The sequence below is a fragment of the Scleropages formosus genome, chromosome 3, assembly GCF_900964775.1.
Source record: "Scleropages formosus chromosome 3, fSclFor1.1, whole genome shotgun sequence".
In the NCBI taxonomy this organism is placed as follows: Eukaryota; Metazoa; Chordata; class Actinopteri; order Osteoglossiformes; family Osteoglossidae; genus Scleropages; species Scleropages formosus.
In genome coordinates this window covers 27,666,858-27,692,220 of record NC_041808.1, presented here as the reverse complement: position 1 = coordinate 27,692,220, position 25,363 = coordinate 27,666,858, and the positions used below count along the sequence as shown (strand labels likewise).

General features: G+C 39.3%; 1 protein-coding gene across 1 annotated transcript in view; it reads left to right on the top strand.

Moving 5' to 3' along the window:
• pou6f2 (POU class 6 homeobox 2) overlaps positions 1 to 25,363 on the top strand; it is an 80,025-nt gene that overhangs the window by 33,087 nt on the left and 21,575 nt on the right. The window contains exon 6 of the mRNA XM_029250394.1: positions 8,474 to 8,787. Within this exon, the coding sequence (XP_029106227.1) occupies positions 8,474 to 8,787 (314 nt within the window). The remainder of the gene's footprint in view (positions 1 to 8,473; positions 8,788 to 25,363) is intronic.

The window sequence follows — 25,363 nt, the reverse complement described above, 5'->3', positions numbered from 1 at the left end:
GGCCCATGGAATGTCATCTCACTGGGGGGAAAGGAGTCGGAACTGGTGCAGGAGGCTGAGAGATACCAACTAGATATAGTTGGACTCACCTCCATTCACAGTGTTAGCTCTGGAACCAAACTCCTCGATATGGGGTGGTCTCTCTCCTACTCAGGAGTTGAACAGGGTGAGAGGCACTAGGCGGGTGTGGGGATACTCACAAGCCCTTGGCTGGCTGCCATACAGTTGGAGTTTGTCCCGATGGACAAGAGGGTCGTTTCAATAAGACTTAAGGTCTCAGAGAGGACAACTTTGACTGTTGTGTGCGCTTATGCACCAAACAGCAGTTCAGAATATTCAGCCTTCTTGGAGACAGTTGACAGGGTTCTGGACAGGGCCCCACCTACAGACTCCATAGTTCTGCTTGGGGGACTTCAATGCTCACATTGGCAATGACTGGGAAATCTGGAGTAGGGTGATTGGGAAAAACGGCTTCCACAATCTAAACCCGAATACTGAAATGTTACTTGACTTCTAGTCATACTTGACTGTCATAGTCATACTTGACTGCTAGTCATGGTTTGTCCATAACAAACACCATGTTCGAACACAAGCATGCTCATAAGTGTACTTGGTACCAGAGCTCCTTGGGCCGAAGGTCAATGATTGACTTTGTAGCTGTTTCATCTGACTTGAGGATACATGTTCTGGACACTCGAATGAAGAGAGGTGCTGAGCTGTCAACCGGTGGTGAGCTGGAACAGATGGCAGGGAAAACTGATGGACAGACCCGGAAGACCAAAGCAAATAGTGAGGGTGTGCTGGGAATGACTGTCGGAGGACCCTGTCCAGAATTATTTTAACTCCCACCTCCATGAGAACTTCTCTCAGGTCCCGGAGAAGGTAGAGGATATGGAGTCAGAATGGACCCTGTTCAAAACCCATTAGAAGATGGGTAAATTGTGGCCATCAAGTGATGCACATGGTCAGCAGCAAGACTCAGATAGGCTGCAGCATTCAAGCCATGATTTATTGGTATTAACATTTACACTAAAGTGTGCCAAGAAAACATCCCCCACACCATTATACCACCATCACCAGCCTGTACTGTTGATACAAGTCAGGTTGGGTCAATGGATTCATGTTGTTGACGCCAAATTCTGATCCTCCCTTTGGTGTGCCTCAACAGAAATCGAGATTCATCAAACCAGGCTAAGTTTTTCCAGTCCTCAGCTGTCCAGTTTTGGTGAGCTTGTGTCCACTGCAGCCTCAACTTTCTGTTCTTGACTGACAGGAGTGGAACCCGACATGGTCTTCTGCTGTTGTAGCCCCATCTGCCTCAAGGTTTGACATGTTGTGCATTCTGAGATGCTTTTCTGTTCACCACAGTTGTAAAGAGTGGAAATCTGAGTTACTGTAGCCTTTCCGTCAGCTCGAACCAGTTTGGCTATTCTCCTCCCATCTCTCGCATCAACAAGGCATTTCCGTCCACAGAACTGCTGCTCACTGGATGTTTTTTGTTTTTCGCACCATTCCAAGTAAACTCTAGAGACTTTGTGTGTAAAAATCCCAGGAGGTCAGCAGTTACAGAAATACTTGACCAACCAGTCTGGCACCAACAATCATGGTATAGTCAAAATCACTGAGATCACATTTAGCATTAATTGAATCTCCTGACCTCTATCCGCATGATTTTAAGCATTGTGCTGCTGCCACATGATTGGCTGATTAGATAATTGCACAAATAAGCAGGTGTACAAGTCTTCCTAATAAAGTGCTTTGTGAGTGTAGGCTCTAGCTCATCGCAATTCAGTTTAGGAGAAGTGGTTATTGAAATTGGATGGATGAATAAATTTAGTCATCAGTTTGCTGCAAGAGCTAGCGATAAATAGTGGGTTGTATGTTTGACACCACTGACATGCAAGGCCTGGTATTCTATTATAAATCTGCTGTTTTGCCAGTAGAACTGCCACTATGACTCTAACTTTCTAAATGTTTGGAATAACCATGCAATAATAGTATTTATTACATTTAGTAGACATCTAAGCTCATCATTTTAATTAAAATGTCATAAAGATAGAAAGAATTCACTCTTCAGATTGATGACGGTATTCAGTGGTGTAAGATAGCTAAGCAGCTGTTCCAATATCTGTCACTGGATAGTAGGACACTGTTGAATAAAGTCTATTTTGACAAAATCTGGGAATTGTGATGTTCTGTGGTCACCACCCTTGTGAAATTCAAAATTACTGGGTGAAAAAAAATCATTGTCACAGCCACAACCATATTGTTACAACCACACCACAACCTTCTAATCAACTCTGACAGTTGACGAATTTTTCTCTTAAATGTGTACAATGTTCATTAGTCTCTTGCAACTTTCAGTTGGTTTATTTGCTTGTTGCAATGTGTTCTTGGCTAGATTTCCATGGGATGGAAAGAGCTTTCTTGAGTTATTACTCTTCCAGTAGAAACCAGTAGCCTGGTGACTCTAGATTCCCCCTTGGGGACTTGCAGCATGTCAAAGCTGACTCCAGGAAAACTGTCAGTTCGATACCACAACCAGGCTGCCTGTCAAAGGAAAGGAATAACCGTGCTGCTGAAAGATAAATGGAGAAAAATAATATACAACAACAGAGGCCACCGCCAGTGTGTCAGATTGCTGCACACTCTGCAGGAGTAACTACACAGCTAAGTCCTTTTGCTTAATTTCATGTTGTTAAAAATGAAAAGGCTTATCTTCCATGGGTAAGAAATCAAAGGTATTTTTGAATGCAATCAAAGGTATTTTGTACACTGAGTGTAAAAATATACATATCTGGACATCTGAAATGGGAGTACACAGCTTAGTATTTACATCTGAGATTTTATTGTCACCAATGTAAAGAAATAGAGTACAATTTTAGTTATCTTAGAAGGAAAGAACAGCTGATCTCTACAATTTAATCCAGCGGCATGATGCTTACATTATATATAGTTTTAAGATGTGTTGGTGCTTGTTTTGGCACATTAAAAGAAAAGAGATGAAACTATGGTCTTGACTTGTTCAGTACTCATAATGAATGGCTTTCAGCATCTGTCTGCACTTGTTTTAGGATTACAGTTTTTCGCTGTTGCTCAGAGCCAGCGCTGTTGACAGTGCTGCACAACTAATTCAAAATACAAAACATTTCATCACATTAGCCAAATAACATATTTTACCTAGAAAACGACCTAACATGGTCAAAATACTTTATAAAGATATTGTATCCACTGCAACGATTGTACAACTGTTATCACGTGATTAGTGTTTAAACAATAGGAAACACACACACACACACACACACACTTTCAGAACCACTTGTCCCATACAGGGTCGCAGGGAACCGGAGCCAACCCGGTAACACAGGGCGTAAGGCCGGAGGGGGAAGGGGACACACCCAGGACAGGACACCAGTCCATCTCAAGGCACCCCAAGCGGGACTCAAACCCCAGACCCACCGGAGAGTAGGAGTAGGGTCCAACCCACTGCACCACCACATCCCCCACAATAGGAAACAAAATATTAAATGTTTTTGTCAATATGACATTGTCAGCTTAGTTAATGATGTGTGAATGATTTAGTCATCAAAGGATTCTACTAACCCATTGACACCTTATGGGTAATTCAGCATATGAAAAGTGAAGGTGATCAGACCAAGACGTGACAGGGCTGCATTAATATGGGGAATCAGTCCTTACACAGGGGGCTCCTAAAATTAGAGCGGAGTTGATGTTCCTTCTGACAGAGAACACAGAACTGAAATTGAATCATTGAAATTAAACTGAAATTGAAGCCTGGCTTTGTCCTCTGGTTTCATTTTATCAGACCACATCTCATTTGGTTATGGATTTTTACATCATATTAAATAGTGGTTGATAGGGACATGGAAGATTGCTAGGATATAAAGAAATATTTAATACGTACTCATTCAGGAGAGAAAAAGCTAATTGATTAGTGCCTATATTAATTGCATGGCTGATTGGTGTCTCAGCTATGCATAATAGTTACCAAAGATTTTGGTAATTAAGATGACAATATGTATAGTTTGTTGTGTGGAACAATCTCAGAAAGCAATTTGCTAACTGGCATTGTGTAACGTAATTTTGTTTTTTTTTTAGAATTATTTTTTGTGTTCTGAATTTAACATATGTAATTTAAAGTGGTCTCTAAACTATATATGGAAGATATTGGAAAACAACTTGCATAATGGTGCATAATGTCTTCAGTGCATCTTTCATATCTATACTTTTGAATCTGCTGCATGTATAAAACAGTTTTACAGCAAGCAGGCGAATTTATTATTTGGGCAGAAGAAGCAAGAAATGGCCAAAGAAATATGATGAAGCAGACTGCCTTGTTAGTGTGAAAGGAAGGTCAGTGGTCTTGACAGTCTTAACAAGATGACAGAATTTATAAAGCACAGTTGTTAAAGAATATACCTGCAGCACGACCATATAATAAGCCCACTTGGGGCTTCATAGTTACTTCTCTTGAATTTGTTTTCCTTTTGTTCATTTTCTTTTGTTGTTCTTTTTCTCTGGCTGCTCAATGCTGGAGGAAACTCTCAAATCATCTTTGATCTTCCTCTGGTTTAGATAATGTTCTGACAGAACTTTGTGAGTTTTTCTTCATTTCTTCTTTTCTATAGCTCCCTTACATGTTATTTTCTTGTGGTCTACTTGCAATAAAAATGAATGGCTGGCCTTGTCAGAGCAAGAAAGACAAGTTGCCCTTACACTTCAAGTGAGGACTCTCAGCACCCGAGCGCCAGATTATTTATAATTCATGATACAATACAAAAGTGATGTCAATGTGTCAGGAGGTACGAGAAATTAAAGTGTGCTGTTTACTGGTTAACGGACCCCATATTTTTAGAGGAATTTTTGCAATTCCACAGTCACAGAGAGATGTTGGTGTTGAACTGCCTAAAGTCTCAGATCAAATGTTCTTACATGCCATTTACGGTGTTCTAGAGCCCAGAACCCATCCCAACCAAAGATATAACTGATGTGATTGCCCTTTTCATTCATTATAAAAAACACAATGGGCTGAATTATTGAACACATTTATGAATTATGCATACATGCCTGTCTGCCTTATCCTTACAAGAACTATTTTGAAGTACATGTACATCACTCAGTACTTTTTTGAGAGTCATAGTGCTTAAAATGTGCAGTTCTTCAGCAGTTCAAAGCATAACAAGGGATTAGGGTCAGTTATAAAAATTAAAATATTGTAAACCACAATATCGATATCTTCATTAGATGTGCACTTGCAGTAAAAAGCAAGTTTGTTGCTGTTACTTACTCAGTATAAGTAAAAATGCTCTTTTTTGGTGCAGTTAATTATGTTTACAGCAACAAAAGTAAACTGCCAATATGCAGTCATCTGAGTTAAGATCATGGTACCTTCATTTTCTTTCTTTGCTTATTCCACTGAGGGATGTTTTGCCTAAATTAGTAGCAGATCGGATCTGAAGGCAAGAATAAGGCTGCAAAACATTTTATGTTGTGAGCTGCGAATAATATGGTGAAAGAAATTTTATTATGAATATATCAGATCGGCAGCATACACAGTTTATATACTTTTAGAGAATTATGTAGTATAATGTAATGCCTTCATTAAGGTGACTGTAGTGGTTATTTGGCATTTGGTTTCAACTGGCAACTTTCACATATAATTTTACACCATAAAGCATTATGTCACTTTGCTGTTCAACATACATGATGCCTTGAGACATATCAATATAATTATCATAAAACTGTGTTTTGTTTTTTTCTTCATGGTCTACTGTGCTTCTGAAACAATATTAATGAGTGAAGACTTCAAGCAACCACACTGTCAAAAATTCCATCGTTAAAAAGAAAACATAAAATATAAATAGACATAGAAATAGACACGGATACTGCTTACAGGTTAAAATTTGCAATAAATTCTGGATAAAATTAGTGACTTAAAAGTAATTGTGAAATTAGTCATGATTTCTTCATATTTATTCATTATTGCAGTCACTGCATATGATGTCTTGGGTCTTCTTCTTTCTTTTAATAAGCAATTTGTTCAAAATAAAATGACACTTAAGCTCCCCCTGCATTACAGAGTTTCTGATTCTGGAGTTGCTAGAGCAGACATTAAGGTGAGTACAAGAAGAAAGCAAATTCTGCTGGCTGAAGTGGGGCAGGAGGAATCCTAGCTCCAGCACAATGTGGTGATGGTTAGCACAGTTCCATCTGGATTAGTTGGTCTGGGCAGTGTTCCATCATAGATATATCGCAAGGTTCAGGGGAAAGAGACACACAAGCTGATTCTGGATGATGTACACAAAGCTATAAAGTAATATGTATGTGTAATATGACTAGGATGGTAGGGTTGGAGCAACAAGGGAGTATAGACCAGGGTTGAATAAGGCCTGTAATGTAAGGTCTGTTGGGTGGAGCTTTGGAGCTTAGATCAGAGCCTCAGCATATTAAGCTCTTGATCCAGGTGTACATGATTCAAAGCAAGACCCAAAACAGCAAATTACCCCAGGTTATATCACTGGTGATGTGTTCAGTTGAATCTCAGATGTGTATATGCATGTGCATATATATGTGTGTGTGTGTGTGTGTGTGTGTGTGTGAATGCTTATCTCATTTTAGAAAGGTACTGATGATGACTGTCACTGAAGCTTGGCAGAATGCATTTTCGTGCAAAGTAGATCTAAGATAGTAGATCCAGCTTTTTTGAGAATTGGTATTGCTTTCCCCTCCATTCACCGTTTTCATGTGACAAGAAGGTTCGAGATTCCCTTTGGTCCCAGGAAGAAACTTTGGAAGCCTTCCCACTGTAACAATGTTTCTTATTACTTTACAGATTTTCACAAAGAAATCTGAGAGTTCAAGCGAGTAGAGTTGGCAGAGGAAGAGACAGAGGGAAAGCAAGGGAAAGGGCACTAATTTGTGATTAGATCTGTGTTATAATTGCCAACCATGTTCTTGTCCATGGTATGACAACGAGAGAAGCAGGACAAACACTAAACTTGAGTCACTTCCCAGTTGCTTCTATAATCAAGACATTTAGGGGAGAGAATGAATCATTTACACTATAGCTTTCTGTTGTTTGCTGTAGTATGTAACTAAAGAGTAACCATAAATACACATACCGGTTTTTGCAGAAATTAACCAATTTTTCAGCATTCAAAGACAACCCACTGGTGGTAGGCCACATGTTTCCTAAAAAAGCAAGAATCTGTCATTGTAAGCATAGTCCTTGCCAGCAATGTTATGTGACTGTGAGAACAGGAGATAAAAATTCATTTTTCATTCTTTCGTCACTATCAGTCGTGTCCTTCAAAATAACCACATGCACATAATATGAGTGTATTGTTCAAACTGAACTTGGATAGAGAACCCACAATTTCCAAGCATCTTCTTTCCACCTCACTCCTCATGTTTCAAATGCACTGAGGTGTTTCAAATGCATGGTGATGGAAATTATGAGTAGTTATATGGCAAAAATCCATAGCGAAAACTTTGTTTTCACAGCCCACTTATAAATGTTATTTTTGCATTTGGAATTCAAGACCAGTTATTAATTTTTAGTGCAATTAGTTTTTACAGTATTATTATGTGCAACAGTTGTACATCTGAAAATAATTTCTAATTTTTTTTATTATTATTTGAATTACTGTAGTTTTTTTGTGTACTTAGAAAATTCATTAGATTACAGCAGTAGGCAAACCAGCATATTTATAGTTTTTTTTTTTTACCTCAAATTCAAACTAATTCTAGAGTGAGGGTGAGAGTTGTCATCAATAGCCATTTGTCCAGACATGAGAAGTCTGAGGTTTGTTGAGTGCAACGTGAGATTTTAATTTTATGTTTACAGTTTTGGGAAAATTGAGTGTGTTAATTTAATTTCGGTGGCCACAGAAGCACCGTGGCTAGCACTGGTGCCTCACAGCATTTGAGCTGTTTCTTCAGACATGGGGTCACAACTCGCTCAGTCTATGTGCACTTGGCATATGCTTATTGTGTTAATATGGGTTTCCCCTGGGTACTCCAGTTTCCTCCTACAGTCCGGAGATGTGTTTCAGGTGATCTGGTGACTAAATGGCCCGTAGTATGTGCTACACTGCTTTGGTGCATAAATGGGTGTCAGCTAAATACCAGCAAATGCATGTCACTTAGTAGAAAATGTGTCTGAAATGTAAATAAATGTGTGTGGAAGTGTCTGAAATGTAAATAATTTCAGGAAATGTTTTAAGCCGTTGTGAAAACTAATACATTGCTGTGGTGATAAGGCACCACAAGTTTTTTAAACGGTGGCAGAATGAACTCAGCCTCAAAATCTCAGAATGTTCTTTATGGCTAATCACTGTAAAACACTTTGTTTCACTATTTCCATTATTTAAGAACTGTAAAGGCATCTTATGCTGAACCCCCATGGTGTAAGTGTTGACATGTGACTTGTATTTCTCTCTTCCTGTGACAGCTACCTCATCTTTGAACTCACAGCTCCAGCAATTCCAACAACTACAACATTTACAACAGCACCAACAGCATCATCAGCATAAGCACCAGCATCAGCATCAGGAGCAACCAGGAACACATATCCATATCCAGAGCCCGCTGTCTCCTCCACACCAGCAATCCCCAGTCAGCCAGCAACAGATTTCTTCATCTTGCTCATCTTCTTCCTCCTCCTCTGCCCATAGCTTTGTTCCACCCAATTCTCCACATCACAAGCAGAACCACTCACCTGCTCATAACCAGCCTTCACCGTCCAGCCCACCTACCCCGCTCCAGGTGAGAGTGATGTATACTTGTTTGATGCAGCCCTGATCTTACTTTGTAGTCTTATTTTTTCTAAACTTCCAACCCTGCTCAAAACGTTTTTTGGTAAGGCATAGTGAAATGTCAGTTTGCTATAGTAACAAGTACACTTCCTGAAGAACACATAGAAACATACTTATGCTTATGCAGTATCTAAGATCAAAGTTGTATAAACTTGGAAAGGAGCAAAAACTCTGCAAAAATGTATTATACCCATTTATGAAATTCTATAAATTCTTTTTTTCATGCCAGTGAGGCACGGGGCATTCACAAATGTGTAATACATGAGCTTGTCAATAACAAACTCCACATTCAGATAAACCTCCATTTCTTTTTTATTTTGGAGTAAGGAAATTAAATAGTCATGCTTCAAAGGGGAAAGTGATGCATGTTATTTGAAATAATACATGACATGATATTAAGTCACCAAATCTGAATCTGTAGTTGGAAACACTTTTAGTTAGAAGTAAGAGACATGAGGGGTATTCATTCACTGAGTTATTAAGTTATTTTTAAAGAACCTGAGGTTTCATGTCAATGGTATGCTATCAGGAAACCATAAAGTCTAAGCTAATTTGAAATAAACCTGATGTTCTGGTAAAGATTATTTCTGCCTTCAGAATCTGTGGTTTTCATTTGCTGTATGTGACAGAGAGGTACGCATTGATTTTTGATGATATATGCTAACTGGTTTAGAGAGAGTAGTGGAGGGGGCGGTGAAGGGGTAATCAAAAGCGACAGTTTGGATTGTCTTCCTAGAAGTTTTTGAAGCTTTCAGTTGAAGATTTCATTCTTTCATATTATTCAGGGTCTGTCTTGGGAAATAGCGGTTTGTGACAAGCCGAGGTTGGAAATTATTTTCAAAAAGGGGGGAAATAATTCACAATAATTAAATTTGTTTAGTGCAATATATGAGATATTGCAAATCCTGTGTCTCACAACTTTCTGGTGGTCTGCTATTGTGACCCTTAAAAGAAAAAAAAAATTAAACTGATTTAAACAAATATTGGTTAAAAAAAAAAAAAAACAAATGTTGGACATTTCGTTGCTCTCTGATTTTGTACAGGTCATTGTTCTAAGACATTGAATCTGCAGTATATTGTGCAATTTCTTATGATGTGTTGGATTCCACCTTTTAAGCTGCAAACATGAAAAGTAATTAGGTTCTTTACTGTAATTTCTGTGAGATTTCATTGTGTCAGTGATAAACATTACACTAATACTAGGTATTTTATGGGTAATAGGGTATTTTATTGGAATGTTAATCTTCCTTTAGTGAAATAGGTTCTATAATTAGATGCATTCCACTAATGACTTAGCTTGGCTTAGCATAATAATACATTTCAATTATAATTTATCTTAATCTTAATGGGATGGAGTTTAAACAGCCCAGCAGTAACATGATTTCATAATGAAAAGAAAATCTATACACTGTTAGTGAAGAAATATATACTTCCTAATTCCCTAATCTATATGTATATATTACTCTGCTGTATAACTGATTAAAAAACTTCTGGTAGCTTAACACCATAAGTTGTTTTTGTGAAGAACATCAGTTAAATGAAACAATAATAATAATATGAAATGAAATAGTGCCTAGTTTCACTCATGATATTAGATTAATATTATTTTTTATTTTACATATACAAGACCCCTACATACATTACACCAAATGAAACAATATTGAACAATGAATTAATGAAAAAGTCCTATAAAGATGCTTTAATGATAAAAACAAAATATTTAAATTCATAGGAAATTAATAATGAACTTAATAAATAAAAAGGGAAAATACAAAGATGAAAAAATGTAGAGAAAACTATATTAAACATTTGTGTTCCACTTTTCACAATAATCAGACAGGATATTCAGAAGAAGTCTATCAGAATTTACCAAATATTTAATAACAAGGACTGTGTAGATATAAAAATATAAAAGGATGTGGTTACTCCATGTTCTCTGGATTAGATTTATTGTATTGTGTAACATTATTATATTCTGTAACTTTCTTTTTGTTTTTGTTTTTTTTTTTTTTTTTTGTTTCGTGAACAGCACTGGATCATTGCAACATAGAGGCTGAAACAGTACTCCTAGAAATTTCATACATGTCCACATATTCTGTCATTTTATAAGATTTCTCAAGGGAGTGAATTCCATGTTGTTTGTTAGGTTGCTGTTGTGTTTAATGACTACTCTGAATCAATTATGTGTTGTAGACATGCATTGCAAGGAATCGCCTATGTAGGGATGAGTGCAGGCCAGTAGTTGTCAAATCTGGCACATCTATTTCAGAGAGTTGACTGAGAGTTGACAACAAATAAGAACACCTTATGTCAAGAGGGAGCCATCAGGGCAAGGGCTGCAGCTGGACAAATAGCTTTTTTGTCCAATTGTGATGGACACTTTTGGAAGAGGTGTACGATCCTGTTCACTCCTTGAAAATGGTGTGCATTCCATGCTTCAAGGAGATGAGACAAGAAGTGGGCAATTGGCTACAACTGGTTAGGGTGAAAAAATCATAAGTTAAAAAAGTTCTATGAGTAAAGCAAAGGGTAACACTGATGCCATACAGCTTCTGGGCTGTGGGTTTGAAATTTGTGTGGTGTTTACATGACCTTGCATTGGAAAACTGGTTATTAAAAATGGATGGACAGCCAAAGTTTAGATTTTAACTTTTTTGTGTAGGTTCAGAACATACAGTTCAACTAAAGAAATGTACGGTTTGATAGTGCATACTGAAATTTCTCCTGTGATAAAGTCAGTCAAGCCTTTTTCAAATCTCTTAAGGCTAATCCCTGTTGTGTACTGAATGTTGTATGAACCCAGCGATAAGTGTTAATAGGCCACTCTTAATAGTAACATGGGTTAGAGTTTGGTTGGCCAGGTAATATGTACAGAAAGTGTAGAAGAGGTGTTGCTGCACACGGTTCAGTAATGAAAGAGAAAACATAATCCATCGTGTCATCTTTATTCGAGTGTAATTAATACACCCGTAAAACACGACAATCCCAGTCTATTTCTCTTTTCCATGGTGAAAACATTAAAATGTCTCTAATTTTTTCCAAAACCTGAATTTCTTAGTCCTATGGAATTTGTGTTACTTTAAGCATTACATCTTCTCAACACCATGTACAAGTTAACAATGTCAAATTGTTACTCTACTCCTAACAAAGAAATAGCAGTGTCCACCAGTTTCTTAGTGTGTCTGCCCATCCCTTTACTTGTGTCCATCTTGCTGTCACACTGCACTGATTGTGTTTTTTTAAATTCTTTCTCATTTCTGACATGGGCGACTAAGGGTCACCTCCCTATCCCGGTCACATTCATCAGTGTCAGACTCTAATTGGGTTCCACAGGTGCTTTTTACGGTCAGTATTTGTTTTGCTGCTTCAATCTCCTCCCTCTCACACATCGGTGCAGGTCCAGAGGGAAAATAGCAAGTGGCATATTGATCTCTGAAGCCTAGCCATTATACAGATGTTCAGGATTGAAACCAGCCTGAGACTCAGCTAGAAACAGTGGTGGGTAGTGTAGCCAGGCACAGTATTCAAGTAAAAGTACGGTTTCTTTCAAAAACTAAATACTCAAGTAAAGGTACTCATTCAAAACTTCAACTTAAAAAAACTTTAAAAAAAAAAAGAAAGTATCAGGCCAAAAAACTACTCAAGTGCTGAAGTTACTTTGATTCAGAAGAAGTCCTTAATGTTATGAACCACTAGCAATAACATCTACAACATACAGTTTTAACTCATCTTTTGCATTAAATTTGCCCTCCAAATAAGGTTAATTGCACCAGTCAAATCAAAAACAAAAGACCACAGACTGCAAGGTATTATGATTAACCCTGATGTTGTTGCCCCCATTGTCCAAAATAAATTACAGTTTTAGGTTTCTATACTAAACAAGTTTGAAGGTTACAGTATTCTACAGTGTAAGGTCACTTTACTGTACCAGTTTAGGGTGAGCACCATGAAAGGTACTCCAGCAGGACCAGGGATTCAAACTCAGTGCAAGTTCAGCTCTTTCTTAGCTCCAGTATACTATATACAATGCATACAAGCAGAACACAATACATATGCTGATATGGTGTGTTACAGGTATGGATAATACAGTGTTTATATATATATATTATCTATCATATCAATTTATTTATCTCCGATTCTGCAGTGTATGTGCTGTCTGTTCATATATTTTATGTTTATTCAAATCTGTCAAAGAACAGTAACAGAACAGAACGTAACATTTGCTGTTACTGTAATACCTTGTAAGCCAAAGTAGGGGTGTTAATAGGGTGTGAAATAAAATTCTTTGAAAAATTGAATTCTTGTAGCTCAAATGGTTGTATTCTGGACTATGACTATACCTAAGATACTTTGACTTTGTGAAGAATACTTTTTAAAAATAAATTACAACCGAGACTGAACTGAAAGTCAAGGGTATGATAGAGCCAAATACAGAAAAATCCTGTAAATTAGAAACTTTTTTGTTTTTTTCTTAAAGAAATATATTTAACATCCAAAATTATGTTATCAGTGTGTTTAATTTACTGTATTACTGGAAGAGAAAATTATTCCTGTGGATGTGAAGAGTAAAGTGAAACAAATCGTCACATTTTCTGACGGTGCTGTAAGGCCAGATTTATTCGCCAGTGCTATGAGACTGTATTATCAGCATTATTAAAGTCAAAAATATGTCTCAGTTTCAGTATGGAAGTTGTGCTGTCTGGTAATTGCTACCAGAGATGTAGTGATGAGAACAAGACCAACCTTGCGAAGTCCAGTACAGGACATTTCCCTGCAAGTCCATACAGCAAACAGATAGGAATTTCCTATGACAAGCATAACTGTCACTTTCCAGGTATATAATTGAAAGTCTTCCGACATTGCATCTGGTAACACAGGAGACCTCCATGCAAGCTGAAGCTTACCAAAAAGTCTAACCATCCAAGCAGACACAACACTGGAAGCACTGTCTTAACTCTGGGGCTACAATCCATAATTGGGCTTATGTGATTTTTCTTCAAAGGGTGCTCTAAGCTCACCAACGGGGCTGTGTTCTGCATCACAGAACTTGATTCTGCCCTCGAGGGACAGTAATAGAAAACCACTGCGCTGGCGATGTATGCTCCAGGGCCTAGGATAATTACTTGTCTGTCAGACCATGTGTACGCACAGATAACCCCTTGTTTTGAGTGATTATTCAAATAGTGAGGTGCAAGGGGCTCAGCCATTCAGCCCCCAGTAACAGGAATCAAAGACTTATTAACTGCTTTCTTCAGCTAGACAGGCTATACAGAATCCAGGTATTCAATCCCAAGGATATAAAAATAACATTTCTTACCTTAACCCTATTCTCTTTGTGATCATAGTTTTTCTCAACAAATTGCACACTTTTCTCCAGATTAATGTAATTACTCTCAGAACAATTAATACAGCCAGGTAACAAACTCTTATCTTAGCCAAACAGTTCAATTTTACTGCATAATGAAGCACTGCATTTCATTATAGTAATGCATTAATTAAAAATAAATATTAGCATCAAAACTACAAGTGTGTTCTCTGTTGATTGTATAACATATTCAGCTGTAGACACAAATACATGAATGAACATACATGTTTATCGTGAAGTTTTTTTAATGAGGAGTTTGTTGTACAACAATGAGCTTCCTGAAAGAAAAAAAAAAAAAAGATTAGAATTGGACATTGTCCCAAACAACTACAAAATTTTGCTCCATTTGCTTCTGGTCAGCCTGCAGAAATAGGATTTTATTGAGGGAGTTTAAAACATTTTGGATCCTTTCGGTGTTGTATGGCCCCAAGACAGCATTGTGTGCCACAACACCAGTGGTTGAAATTGCGGCAGACATGGTGATGTTGCCTCCCCGCTGTCCAAGGACATTGACTGTGGCACAATGGCCAATCACATTCCTCCCTCTTCTCCTTTTTCTCTTAAGATTGAAGCCAGCTTCATCAATATACTGGTACTCAAAATGAGTAGCACTGCTATCCAACTCCAAAATCCTCTAGAGTCAAAAGAACACAATGCACAATGTTAGTGTTTTTTAAAGTAATGGTATTGATTGCAAAGTTGATACTGTAACTGCTGCGGAACAGTCCGAGTTCCCACTTTGACACAGCACTCTGCCTAGAGATGCTTGAATTTTTACACTTAGAGTAGAATAGTATATAAACACATAACGTCCAGGAAAACAATATCTTTGTATTTACAGAAAAAGTGCATAAATTTGAAACTTGTCTTTATATTTGTCTTTACATTCATTCATTTCACAGAACGTTTGACTTACGATTTTTTGACTTTATGTTGGTGAGCTGGCGATAGGTATTCAGTAGAAACTGTACTTTGAATTTTGAATTTCGATTTTTTTTCCCAGGCAAGCAATACGCGGTACAATACTCTCTCGCAATGTTGGGCAGCAGCAGGGATCCGTATCTCCCAGTCTGTCACACGGAGGTGTGTATTGGGTGTATTACAGTTTTTCTCAATCGTTTTGACACATTTCTCCGAATGAAAGTAATTGCTCTCAAAACAATTAACACATCCAACTAAACACACTTTTACCTTGACCAAACAGTTCAATTCCACTGCATAAAGAAGTACTGCCTTTTCTTCTACTAATGCATTTACTAAAATTAAATACTAACACCAAACATACAATTGTGTGATCTATTGATTGTATAACATAGTCTGATGTACACACACAAATACATGAATGCAAATACACGTTTATCGTGAAGTTCTGTACTGAAGAGTTCTGTTGTATAACAGAAGCTACTGCCTCAACATCTCCACAGGCCTCTTCCATTGCTTGAAGAAGACTGTAAGGGTTGCGATCATACACTTGCCATGTCTAACAGGACAAGAACTTCTCAACTGAATTCAGGAAAGGAGAATATGGTGGAAGGAACACCATCCTGAAATGTGGGTGATGCTCAAACCACTCCCACACCAGTGCCGAATGGTGGAATGGCATATTGTCGCAAACTACAAAATCTCACCCCATTTGCTTCTGGTCAGCCTGCAGGAAAAGGATTTCATTGAGGGAGTTCAAAAAAATTTGTATCCTTTTGGTGTTGTATGACCCCAAGACAGCATTGTGTGCCACAACACCAGTGGTTGAAATTGCGGCAGACATGGTGATGTTGCCTCCACGCTGTCCAAGGACATTGACTGTGGCACGATGGCCAATCATATTCCTCCCTCTTCTCCTTTTTTTGTTAAGATTGAAGCCAGCTTCATCAGTATACAGGTACTCAAAATGAGTAGCACTGCTATCCAACTCCAAAATCCTCTAGAGTGAGAACACAAGCTACACTAAGTTAGTGTTTTTAAAGTAATGCCATTGATTGCAAAGTTTATACTGTAACTGTTGCAGAACAGTCTGGGTTCCCCTTTTGACACAGCGCTATGCCCAGAGATGCCTGAATTTTTCCACTTACAGTGGAATAGTATATAGACAATATCTTTGTATTTATGGTAAAAGTGCAGTAATTGTGTGGCTTACACATACTTGAACAAACTGGAATCTCAACTCCTTCACTCTGATAGAGTTCCTCTCAAAGGGCACTTTGCATACCTGCTTCATCCGGATGGCATTTCTCCTTACAACACAATAAATTGTGGCAAGACTGCATTGCTGAATATTCTGGAATATTTGGTTGTTCTGTATTATTCTTTGCTGAATTTCTTTGAGGCGGATGGTGCTGTTCTGGACAACCATGTCAACAATGACATGCTCTTGCTCACTTGAAAAGAGTTGTTTGTCCACCTGAATGCTGTCAAACTTCCATTCTGACAAATGTTTGGATGAGTATGAACATTTATAGTAGAGAACTAGAGTCTAACCATAGCAGTGCAATGGTATGGTTACTTACGAGTTTTCGCTCTGAAATGTGCAGATAATTGAAGTCACTGTGGATCTGTTTATGTTGGGCTGAACTCTCTGCCCAGCTTCTCTGAAGGAGAGACCATGATTTATGACATGGTCAATTAGGGTGGCCCTCATTTCATTTGAAACCTATCTGTACCCCATCTTTGGGGATCTCCTCCCTCCTCTTCCATCCTGCTGTCCCCTTCCTCTCTGCTCATCTCTTGTTACATTTTCTTCTCTTGCCCTCCACTCTACCCCATCTCTTCTCCCTCTACTCCTTTCCCTTCTCCTCATCTCCCTCTACCCTCTCCACCACCTCTCACTCTTACATGTCTTCCTTTTCCCCTTTTCATTCTTTGTCTTTTCTCCTTATAGTTGTAGGGATTGTGATAATTGTGTAATCAGTTTGGAAATTTACATTTCCTGTGTTGTGTGTATTACTAAATCAGCAGATATCAGTTTGGGGCTTATTGAGAACATACCATGTGTAACTGAGCGCACGCGCGCCCGCACACACACACACACACACACACACACACACACACACACACACACACACACACACACACACACATTTTCAGAACCACTTGTCCCATACGGGGTCGCGGGGAACCGGAGCCTACCCGGTAACACAGGGCGTAAGGCCGGAGGGGGAGGGGACACACCCAGGACAGGACACCAGTCCGTCACAAGGCACCCCAAGCAGGACTCAAACCCCAGACCCACCAGGGAGCAGGACCGTGGTCCAACCCACTGCGCCACCGCGCCCCCCATAACTGAGCATTGAACAAATAACAGAGTTTTGCTTGTTGTGTTTAGCAAAATGGTGCATAAATGTTTGTGATTTGTGTTAAACCAATGAAAGACATGCAATTGCTTTTTACCTGCTATATTACAGTTCTGGTTGGCTGTATGAACTGTTGTGTAAACATTGCAGAATTTTGTGCACAGTGTTTTGGGAAAAGTATGCATGTCATTTGAAAGTAGTATGAGATAGACAAGAACTTACAATCTATTTAGGACAATGAATGAAGTGTTCAGATGGCTGTGTTAATTGTTTTGAGAGCAGTGACCGGAGTTCGGAGTAATGTGTCAAATCGATCGAGAAAAACTGTAAATGCATTTTCGATTTACGATATTTTTGACTTACGATGGGTTTCACGGAACATAACCCCATTATAAGTCGGGGACCATCTGTATATTTCTTAAAGTTTCTTCCATCTGTGATGAGTACGAGATAGATCTGGATGTCTGGGATATCTTCAAGTATTAGATTTCAAGTGTTAGATTTCATGCAAAGACATTGGAAATTGCCAATGCCAACTTGGTATACAAACTGCTCGGCACAAGTATGAAATGATTATTTAGATTTACTGTACAGCTGAAGAATTAAAATATCCCCAAATATCACAACTCAGGTTAACAAATTTATGGGAGTAGTTGTGGAATTGTAAAATGCATACAGGGGAAAGAGGACTAGTTCAAGCTCCGGTAAAACTACCCAGCCGAATAAATGAGTCAGATACTATAAATTGCTTTCAGTAGAAGCATTATGTAATCAAAACAGATTATTGTCATTAGTTGAAGTCAGTATATAATGAATCTGAATGGGTTTAACACCAGCAACATAAATTTAATACTCTTCACTGGTCTAAATTACGTAAACAAACACATTCAGTTCCTTAGAGAATTGATTCGAGATCTCTTCCAACATTAAGCATTTTATAATTCTAAATTCTTCAGGGAGCTTTTCCATAAGGAGGAAAAGGCCAATGATAGCATTCCTTTAAATGAGACTCTTGAGAACATTAAAGCTGGTATGGCTTTAGTTTTCCTGGAGACCCAAAAATGACTTTGACAGATCTCCAACCCTCCAAATGGGACTTACACATTAATTCCTTTAGCTGATGCTTTTCTCCAAAGCGACTTACAGTGTTAATCTATTTACAATTATTTATCTGTTTATACAGCCAGGTAATTTTACTGGAGCAACTTAGGGTAAGTACGTTGCTCTAGGGTACTACAGCCTAAGGTGAGATTCAAACCTGTGATCTTAGGGTCCAATGGCAGCAACTCAAAACATTACACTACCAGCTGCCTACTCAAAGGTGGGTAACAAATTATATTTACTCTGTTACTTGTATTTAAGTAACTGGAGAAATTGTACTTCCTATAAGTAAATTTTGGCAGTTATTCTGTTTATCTTTACTTGAGTACATTTGTTTAAAAATTTACTTTTACAGAATAGTATAACAAGTTAAGCCCATGGAACCTGCAGCAATGGCCTAGTTCCAGTTACTGATCCTGAAGAGGTAATGAGAGGTCATCTCTTTCCACTGTCAGGTGGCATCCGGTCTCAGTCGGTGCACGGACTGAAGCAGCTATCCGGGTGGCTCAGGTATTCCCAAGGGTGCTTCCAGAAGGGATATCTTTTACATAAGCAGACAGTGTATTTCATAATTTAGATGTTTTTCCATATACCATTTTCAGATAGATTGCTGGACTATAAGCAGAACAGTTAAGCACTGTCTTTTGCTGTTTAGCATGACAGAATAGAGCACAATTTAGCACATAGTTTGTGAGACAATGAGCAAGACAAGATGAAGCTAGACCCCTTAGCACCTTCTAGATGATGAGAAGTAACCTGATGTCACATCTGTATGAGACTTCGACCCAATAAGACAATAAAGAATTGGGATGATATGACAATATTTCCTGGAGCCAGTGACAATCGTTACTGCTGCATTTTGGACTAGTTGGTGTTCCTTGCCTCAGCCTTTTGTTTCCAGACTCCAGAACACGGAGATCTATCTATCTAGGTGTCCGATTTATGATGGAGTTACGTTCCGCGAAATCCATCGTAAGTCGAAAATATCCTAAGTCGAAAATGCATTTAATATACCTAATACACACCTCTGCATGACAGACTGGGAGATGCGGATCGCTGCCACTGCCCAGTATCGCTACAGAGTATCACTTCACAGATCACTTGCCCAGGAAAAAATCAAAATTCAAAATTCGAAGTACGGTTTTTACTGAATTTCTATCGCCAGCTCATCATTGTAAAGTCAAAAAAATCATAAGTCGAACCATCGTAAATTGGGGAACACCTGTATCTTTCTCTTTTTACTGAGGTAGCAGCTGGAATGATACGCAGAGTTATAAATAGACTTCCAGTGCCGATTATGTTCATTGGTTGAGGATTCAGTGGGTTCTGGATACACCTCCACCAACACTTCATCCATGTATCGTTATCCTTATCTCAGTCTACCAGAACACCCAGGTTTGTACCCTATCTATTACTTTAGTAATTTTGATCACAAAAGTATGGCAATAATAGATAGGGTACATCACCTCTCTCAACCCGTGTCCCCCAGGGTTTGGTACTGGGTCCTCTTCTCTTCTTGATCTACACCTTCTCCCTCAACCCGGTCATAGCCTCCCATGGATTCAAATACCACTGCTACGCTGATGATACCCAGCTCTTCCTCTCCTTTCCATCTGCAGCATCAGACATTTCCGCACGCACTGCTGCCTGCTTGTTGGAGATCTCTGCACGGATGTCTGATCACCACCTCCAACTCAACTTCTCCAAAACAGACGTTCTTCACCTCCCAGCTGGCCTGTCCTCCTGTCATGATCTATCGATCAAACTGGACAACTCACTCATTTTACCTACCTCCTTGCCTAAGAGTCTGGGAGAGATGATTGATTGATTCAAGTCTATCTTTCTCTCAGCACATCAAAACCACAACCCGGACCTGCAGATACATCCTGCATAATAGCCACAGGATCCGTCCCTACCTCACAACTGACTCTGCCCAAGTACTTGTCCAGGCCATGGTGACATCCCATCTGGCCTACTGCAACTCTCTCCCTTGTGGCCTTCCTGCTACTGCCATCAAACCTCTGCAGCTGATCCAAAACATTGCTGCACGAGTTGTGTTAGACTTGCCAAAGCATTCCCATGTATCTCCTCTACTCATTTCTCTGCACTGGCTTCCTATAGCTGCCCAGATCAAATTCCAGACCCTGGTTATTGCCTACAAATGCATCAATAGAACTGTTCCTAGCTATTTACAAGACTTGATCAACCGCTACGCCCCAACCAGACTGCTTCACTCATCTGCTTCTGCCCACTTGGTGGTCCCGCACATGAAAGGTAAAGCACGGAGGTTCTCAGTTCTGGCTCCATTGTGGTGGAATGAATCCCTCCTCTCACTCAGAACTACTGAAACTCTGGCTACATTCAAGAAGGGTCTGAAAACTTACCTTTTCCGCATTCACTTCACCCATGATCTTCGCCCATGAGCTCATGTATGGTGTAAATGTTCATGCACCGTAACTTTATGATCATGCCCAGATAACCCTTTACACAGCCACTACTCCTATATTGTACATAAATGTTTGTGTAACTTTAAAAAAAAAAATTGTAGGAAGGTGATCAGGAATTGTCTGTTCTGAGTTTTATGCACCTACTTGTGCGATAAAAATCAGTGCATAAACTGGAAAGAAACAAATTAGGTTTACTTAAGAATCACATGTCTGCAGCTATGTCTGTTTCCCCTAATGTAATGCACAAATTTTATTTCTCTGAGATGTACGTCGCTTTGGAGAAAAGCATTTCTTAAATGAAAAAATGTAAATGTAAATGATCAAAGTTCTCTCCCTAAAAAGTTCTCATACAGCTCAAATCAAAATTTCTCAGCTGTATGAATGGGTAAATAATTGCAAGTAGTACCTTAACACTACAAATTGCTTTCTAGAAAAGTGCCATATAATTGAGTTCTAATCACCCAATTTCCCCTCTAAAAATGAGTTACAACAAGATTTTACACTTCTCCTATTGTACAGCTAATAAGAGAAAAAGTTCTGTGTCGTGTGATTTATTGTAAATATGCTGTATGTAGCTTTTATCAGTAAGTTAAAACTACAGAACATGAAAAAACTTTGAATCAAAATAATTCATTAATTGAGTAATTTTTTGACCTGATGCTATTTTGCTTTTACTTAATTTGTGTACAACTACTTGATTTTTTTTTTTTTTTTTAAGTAACAGTTCCTTAACTTGAGTACTGTGTTTGGCTACTCTTCCCATCACTGCTTATACTGTTCAGCCATGGATGACAGACAGACAGCCAGCTGGAGGTTTTCGCCATGCTTCGTTCTCCTCAGAAAGGGGAAATGAATACACTGAAAGGCTGCAGACCTGCGATAGTGTACGGTGCAGGCACAGTGACAAATAGGCCCAGAGATTATAAAATTTACTTAAATGTGTTAATGGCCTGATTGCTGGAGCCCCGTGGATTTTCTGGGGGATTGATTGATTACAACTGCAGGTTTCTCTGTGAACTGTGAGCTTGGGGATTTTCTCTGGGAAAAAAAATGCTGCCAACTCCGTTACACTGAAATTTATCTTAATTAGATCGGAAAGACCTGCCACAGCAGAACAGTCCCACTGATTAAAATGAAAAACAGGAGAAATTACTGATCAAATTAATCATAATGTCAAGCTACAGCTGTAGGTCTTGTGTAATTTGCCACTCCAGTGAGTTACATCCGCCAGGTGGGGGACAGGGGTGCTAGAAATGGGAGTAGTTGAGGGTGGGTGGAAAGGTGGGAAACGGACACATAGCAGCCAGGGGCTTAGAGCATCTGCTTGAGAATCTTACTCCAGCTGCTCATCCGTGCTTCTGGACCTCCCAGTGCGCTTCCTGTAAATGACTAAGGGAGAAGTCACAGCACACTTGCAAAGATACAGGGCTTGCAGTGTTTTTACTGCTGCTGCTATCCTTCTTTTTGCTCTCTTGTCTTTGGAATCATCTCTTTTTCCTTTGATATATCTTTTTACATTCCTTTTGCTCTTCCCCCTAATTTTGTTCTTCTCGGTGTCTTTTTTTGCCTGCTATGAAAAGTCTTCCGTTTTATCTTTTATTCTTAGGTTTTGTCACGTCAGCCTTTTGTCTTATTAGCCTCTGTGTGTTCAGTGTTCATTACCGTGTGTCCTTAGCTCTTAGGCCTCTCTCCAGCTCCAGTGCTGGGTGGACAGAGGAATCACACCATAACAGTGGTAGGTCTGCCAAAGTCCTATCATCTGACTCTCTTCTTGCCGCCACTCCAGAATAGTCTTTGTTCACAACCGCCAATACCAGGATGCGTGGAGCAGGTGAGTGGCAGGGTGTGCAGGCAGGACCGGATTGTCAGACTCATGGGGGTAATTACACCTCATGCCGCTCTCCTTCCTTTTGGTCCATGGGGGTGGGGGTTTTGGCCTGCCAAAAGCTGTGTTTTCCCATCCTTGCTGCGGGCCAATTTACTGCAAAATTGTTGGCAGGTCATCTGTCCATTTTTCCCACTCAGTGCTGTCTATTGCAAGACCCAGAGGCTGCATGTGCACAAGTGGTGCAATTACCCGAGCTTTGCCTATACTTCTGTCTCTTGCCAGCAATCAGCCATTATTACAGCTCTCTTGTGGAAACAAGGGCAGTGGCTGCCATCCACAAGAGAGTCTAAAAGCTGGCTGCCTCACTTCCCTCTTGCTCACCTTCCTCTTCCTTACCGTATATTCTGAATTATTTTAGGCAACCTTTGTGTCTTGTTAAAGTCTTGCATGTGAATAAACTTTTTTGGTTTTATTCAGAAATATTAAATTCCCAGTGTCAGTTTAATTTTTTCCACTGTTGGCTGTTTTCTGAGAAAGCTTTTTATTGTTATGTGTATTATTAAATGGGCTCCTTTTATTGACTTCTTGAAATCTGTTAGTGGGTACTAAGGTTTCCCAGATGACTGATTTCCCACAGACACAAGTGTGTGTAAGCAAAAACATAGGATCATAGTGTCTAATTAAATATCCATTTGCTGTATCATAAGCATACCTTTAGATTATGCAATTGTCATAGGGGATGTCTTTCCCTTAGTGATTTACGATATCTGATGAGAACTTATGTGGCAAGTGATTTCATCAGGTTTGTTCAGGCTGTTCAGGTTGGCAGTGGTCTGAGTCCTCTATTACAGTAGCTTTATTCTCTCCCAATCAGATATTTTCTGCAATATTTTCCGTATTATTTTTAGTTTGTGCGTATTGCAAAATTAAACTTTGTTTCTGTACATCAGTAAATTCTGCATTTATGGAATCATTTAGAAGACTTTATGGTTCAGGGAACTAATCACTAAACCACTAAGCCTTCGTAATTACTGTAGATACTAAGGTGAACTTAATTTGTAAAGTATTTGCAAATATCTGCTTAAATTTCATAGGTTGCTAGGCATCATATCATACTAAGGGCAATTTTTCTTACCAGCAAATAAGATATTTTGAATTTGAGTGTTTATGATTTTGTGGGATTTGGAAATAATGCATATTCAATATTTCAGTGGTTCAGTGGTTTTAATATTTGTTTGAAAATTGGATATTCCTCTCTGCTTATTTCACTGAAGTTGTCAAATGTAAAATATGGTACCACTTTTGTGAATCATGTCGGTTTTCTTGTCAACAAATGCTTAATTGAAGTGGCTCTTTTTTTTTTACATCTGCACTTCAAACTGGAGTACCCACATAAATACTATCGTTAATAGAAGCTTGACAATGACAGGTAAATTCTCACCAAGGACACTTTCTTACAATGCCACCATTTTCAGTCCTCCCAGGCTTATCTTAGTGCCATGTGCAATAAGTTCAGCACTGCAAGTTAATTGCCTTTGTGAGGTGGCTGTGATTGTAACACAGGCTAAAAAGTTCATTAATACACAGGAGATGCAAACTCTCTGCTACAATAAGAAAATTTAGAATTCGTGTAGTGAACGTGGATAGAAGTTGAACTGTTCTGCATTTATTGGGAATATTTATGAACACGTGGGGGTGCGGTGGTGCAGTGGGTTGGGCCACACTCCTGCTCTCCGGTGGGTCTGGGGTTCGACTCCTGCTTGGGGTGCCTTGCGGCGGACTGGAGTCCTGTCCTGGGTGTGTCCCCTACCCCCTCCGACCTTACGCCCTGTGTTACCAGGTAGGCTCCAGTTCCCCGTGACCCCGTATGGGACAAGCGGTTCAGAAAATGTGTGTGTGTGTGTGTGTGTGTGTGTGTGTGTGTATTTATGAACACATGATTCACTGTTGAAAAGAGCAGCAGTTAATTTTTGTTAAGGAAAAATTATATGAGAGCATTTACAAGAAGACAAATACACACACACACACACACACACACACACACACACACACACATTTTCTGAACCACTTGTCCCAGACGGGGTCACAGGGAACCGGAGCCTACCCGGCAACACAGGGCGTAAGGCCGGAGGGGGAGGGGACACACCCAGGACGGGACTCCAGTCCGCCGCAAGGCACCCCAAGCGGGACTCGAACCCCAGCCCCACCAGGTAAAATGACAGATACTGGTACTGGAGCTTGTCAGTGCCATCGGTTTGTTATAGTACTTAGTTTAAATAATGGGTGGCAGAGTGACTAGTTCTGTGTCATAGCGCTGGGGTGGTGTAAGAGGACATGGGTTTGATCCCCACTCACGTTGTGTGGAGTTTGTATATTCTGCCCTTATCTGCATGGGTTTCCCTTAGGTGCTCCTGTTTCCTCCCACAGTCCCAAGACCTGTTGTTCAGGTTCACCCACAGTGTGTGAGTGACAGAGAGAGTGTGTTCCACTGTCAATGT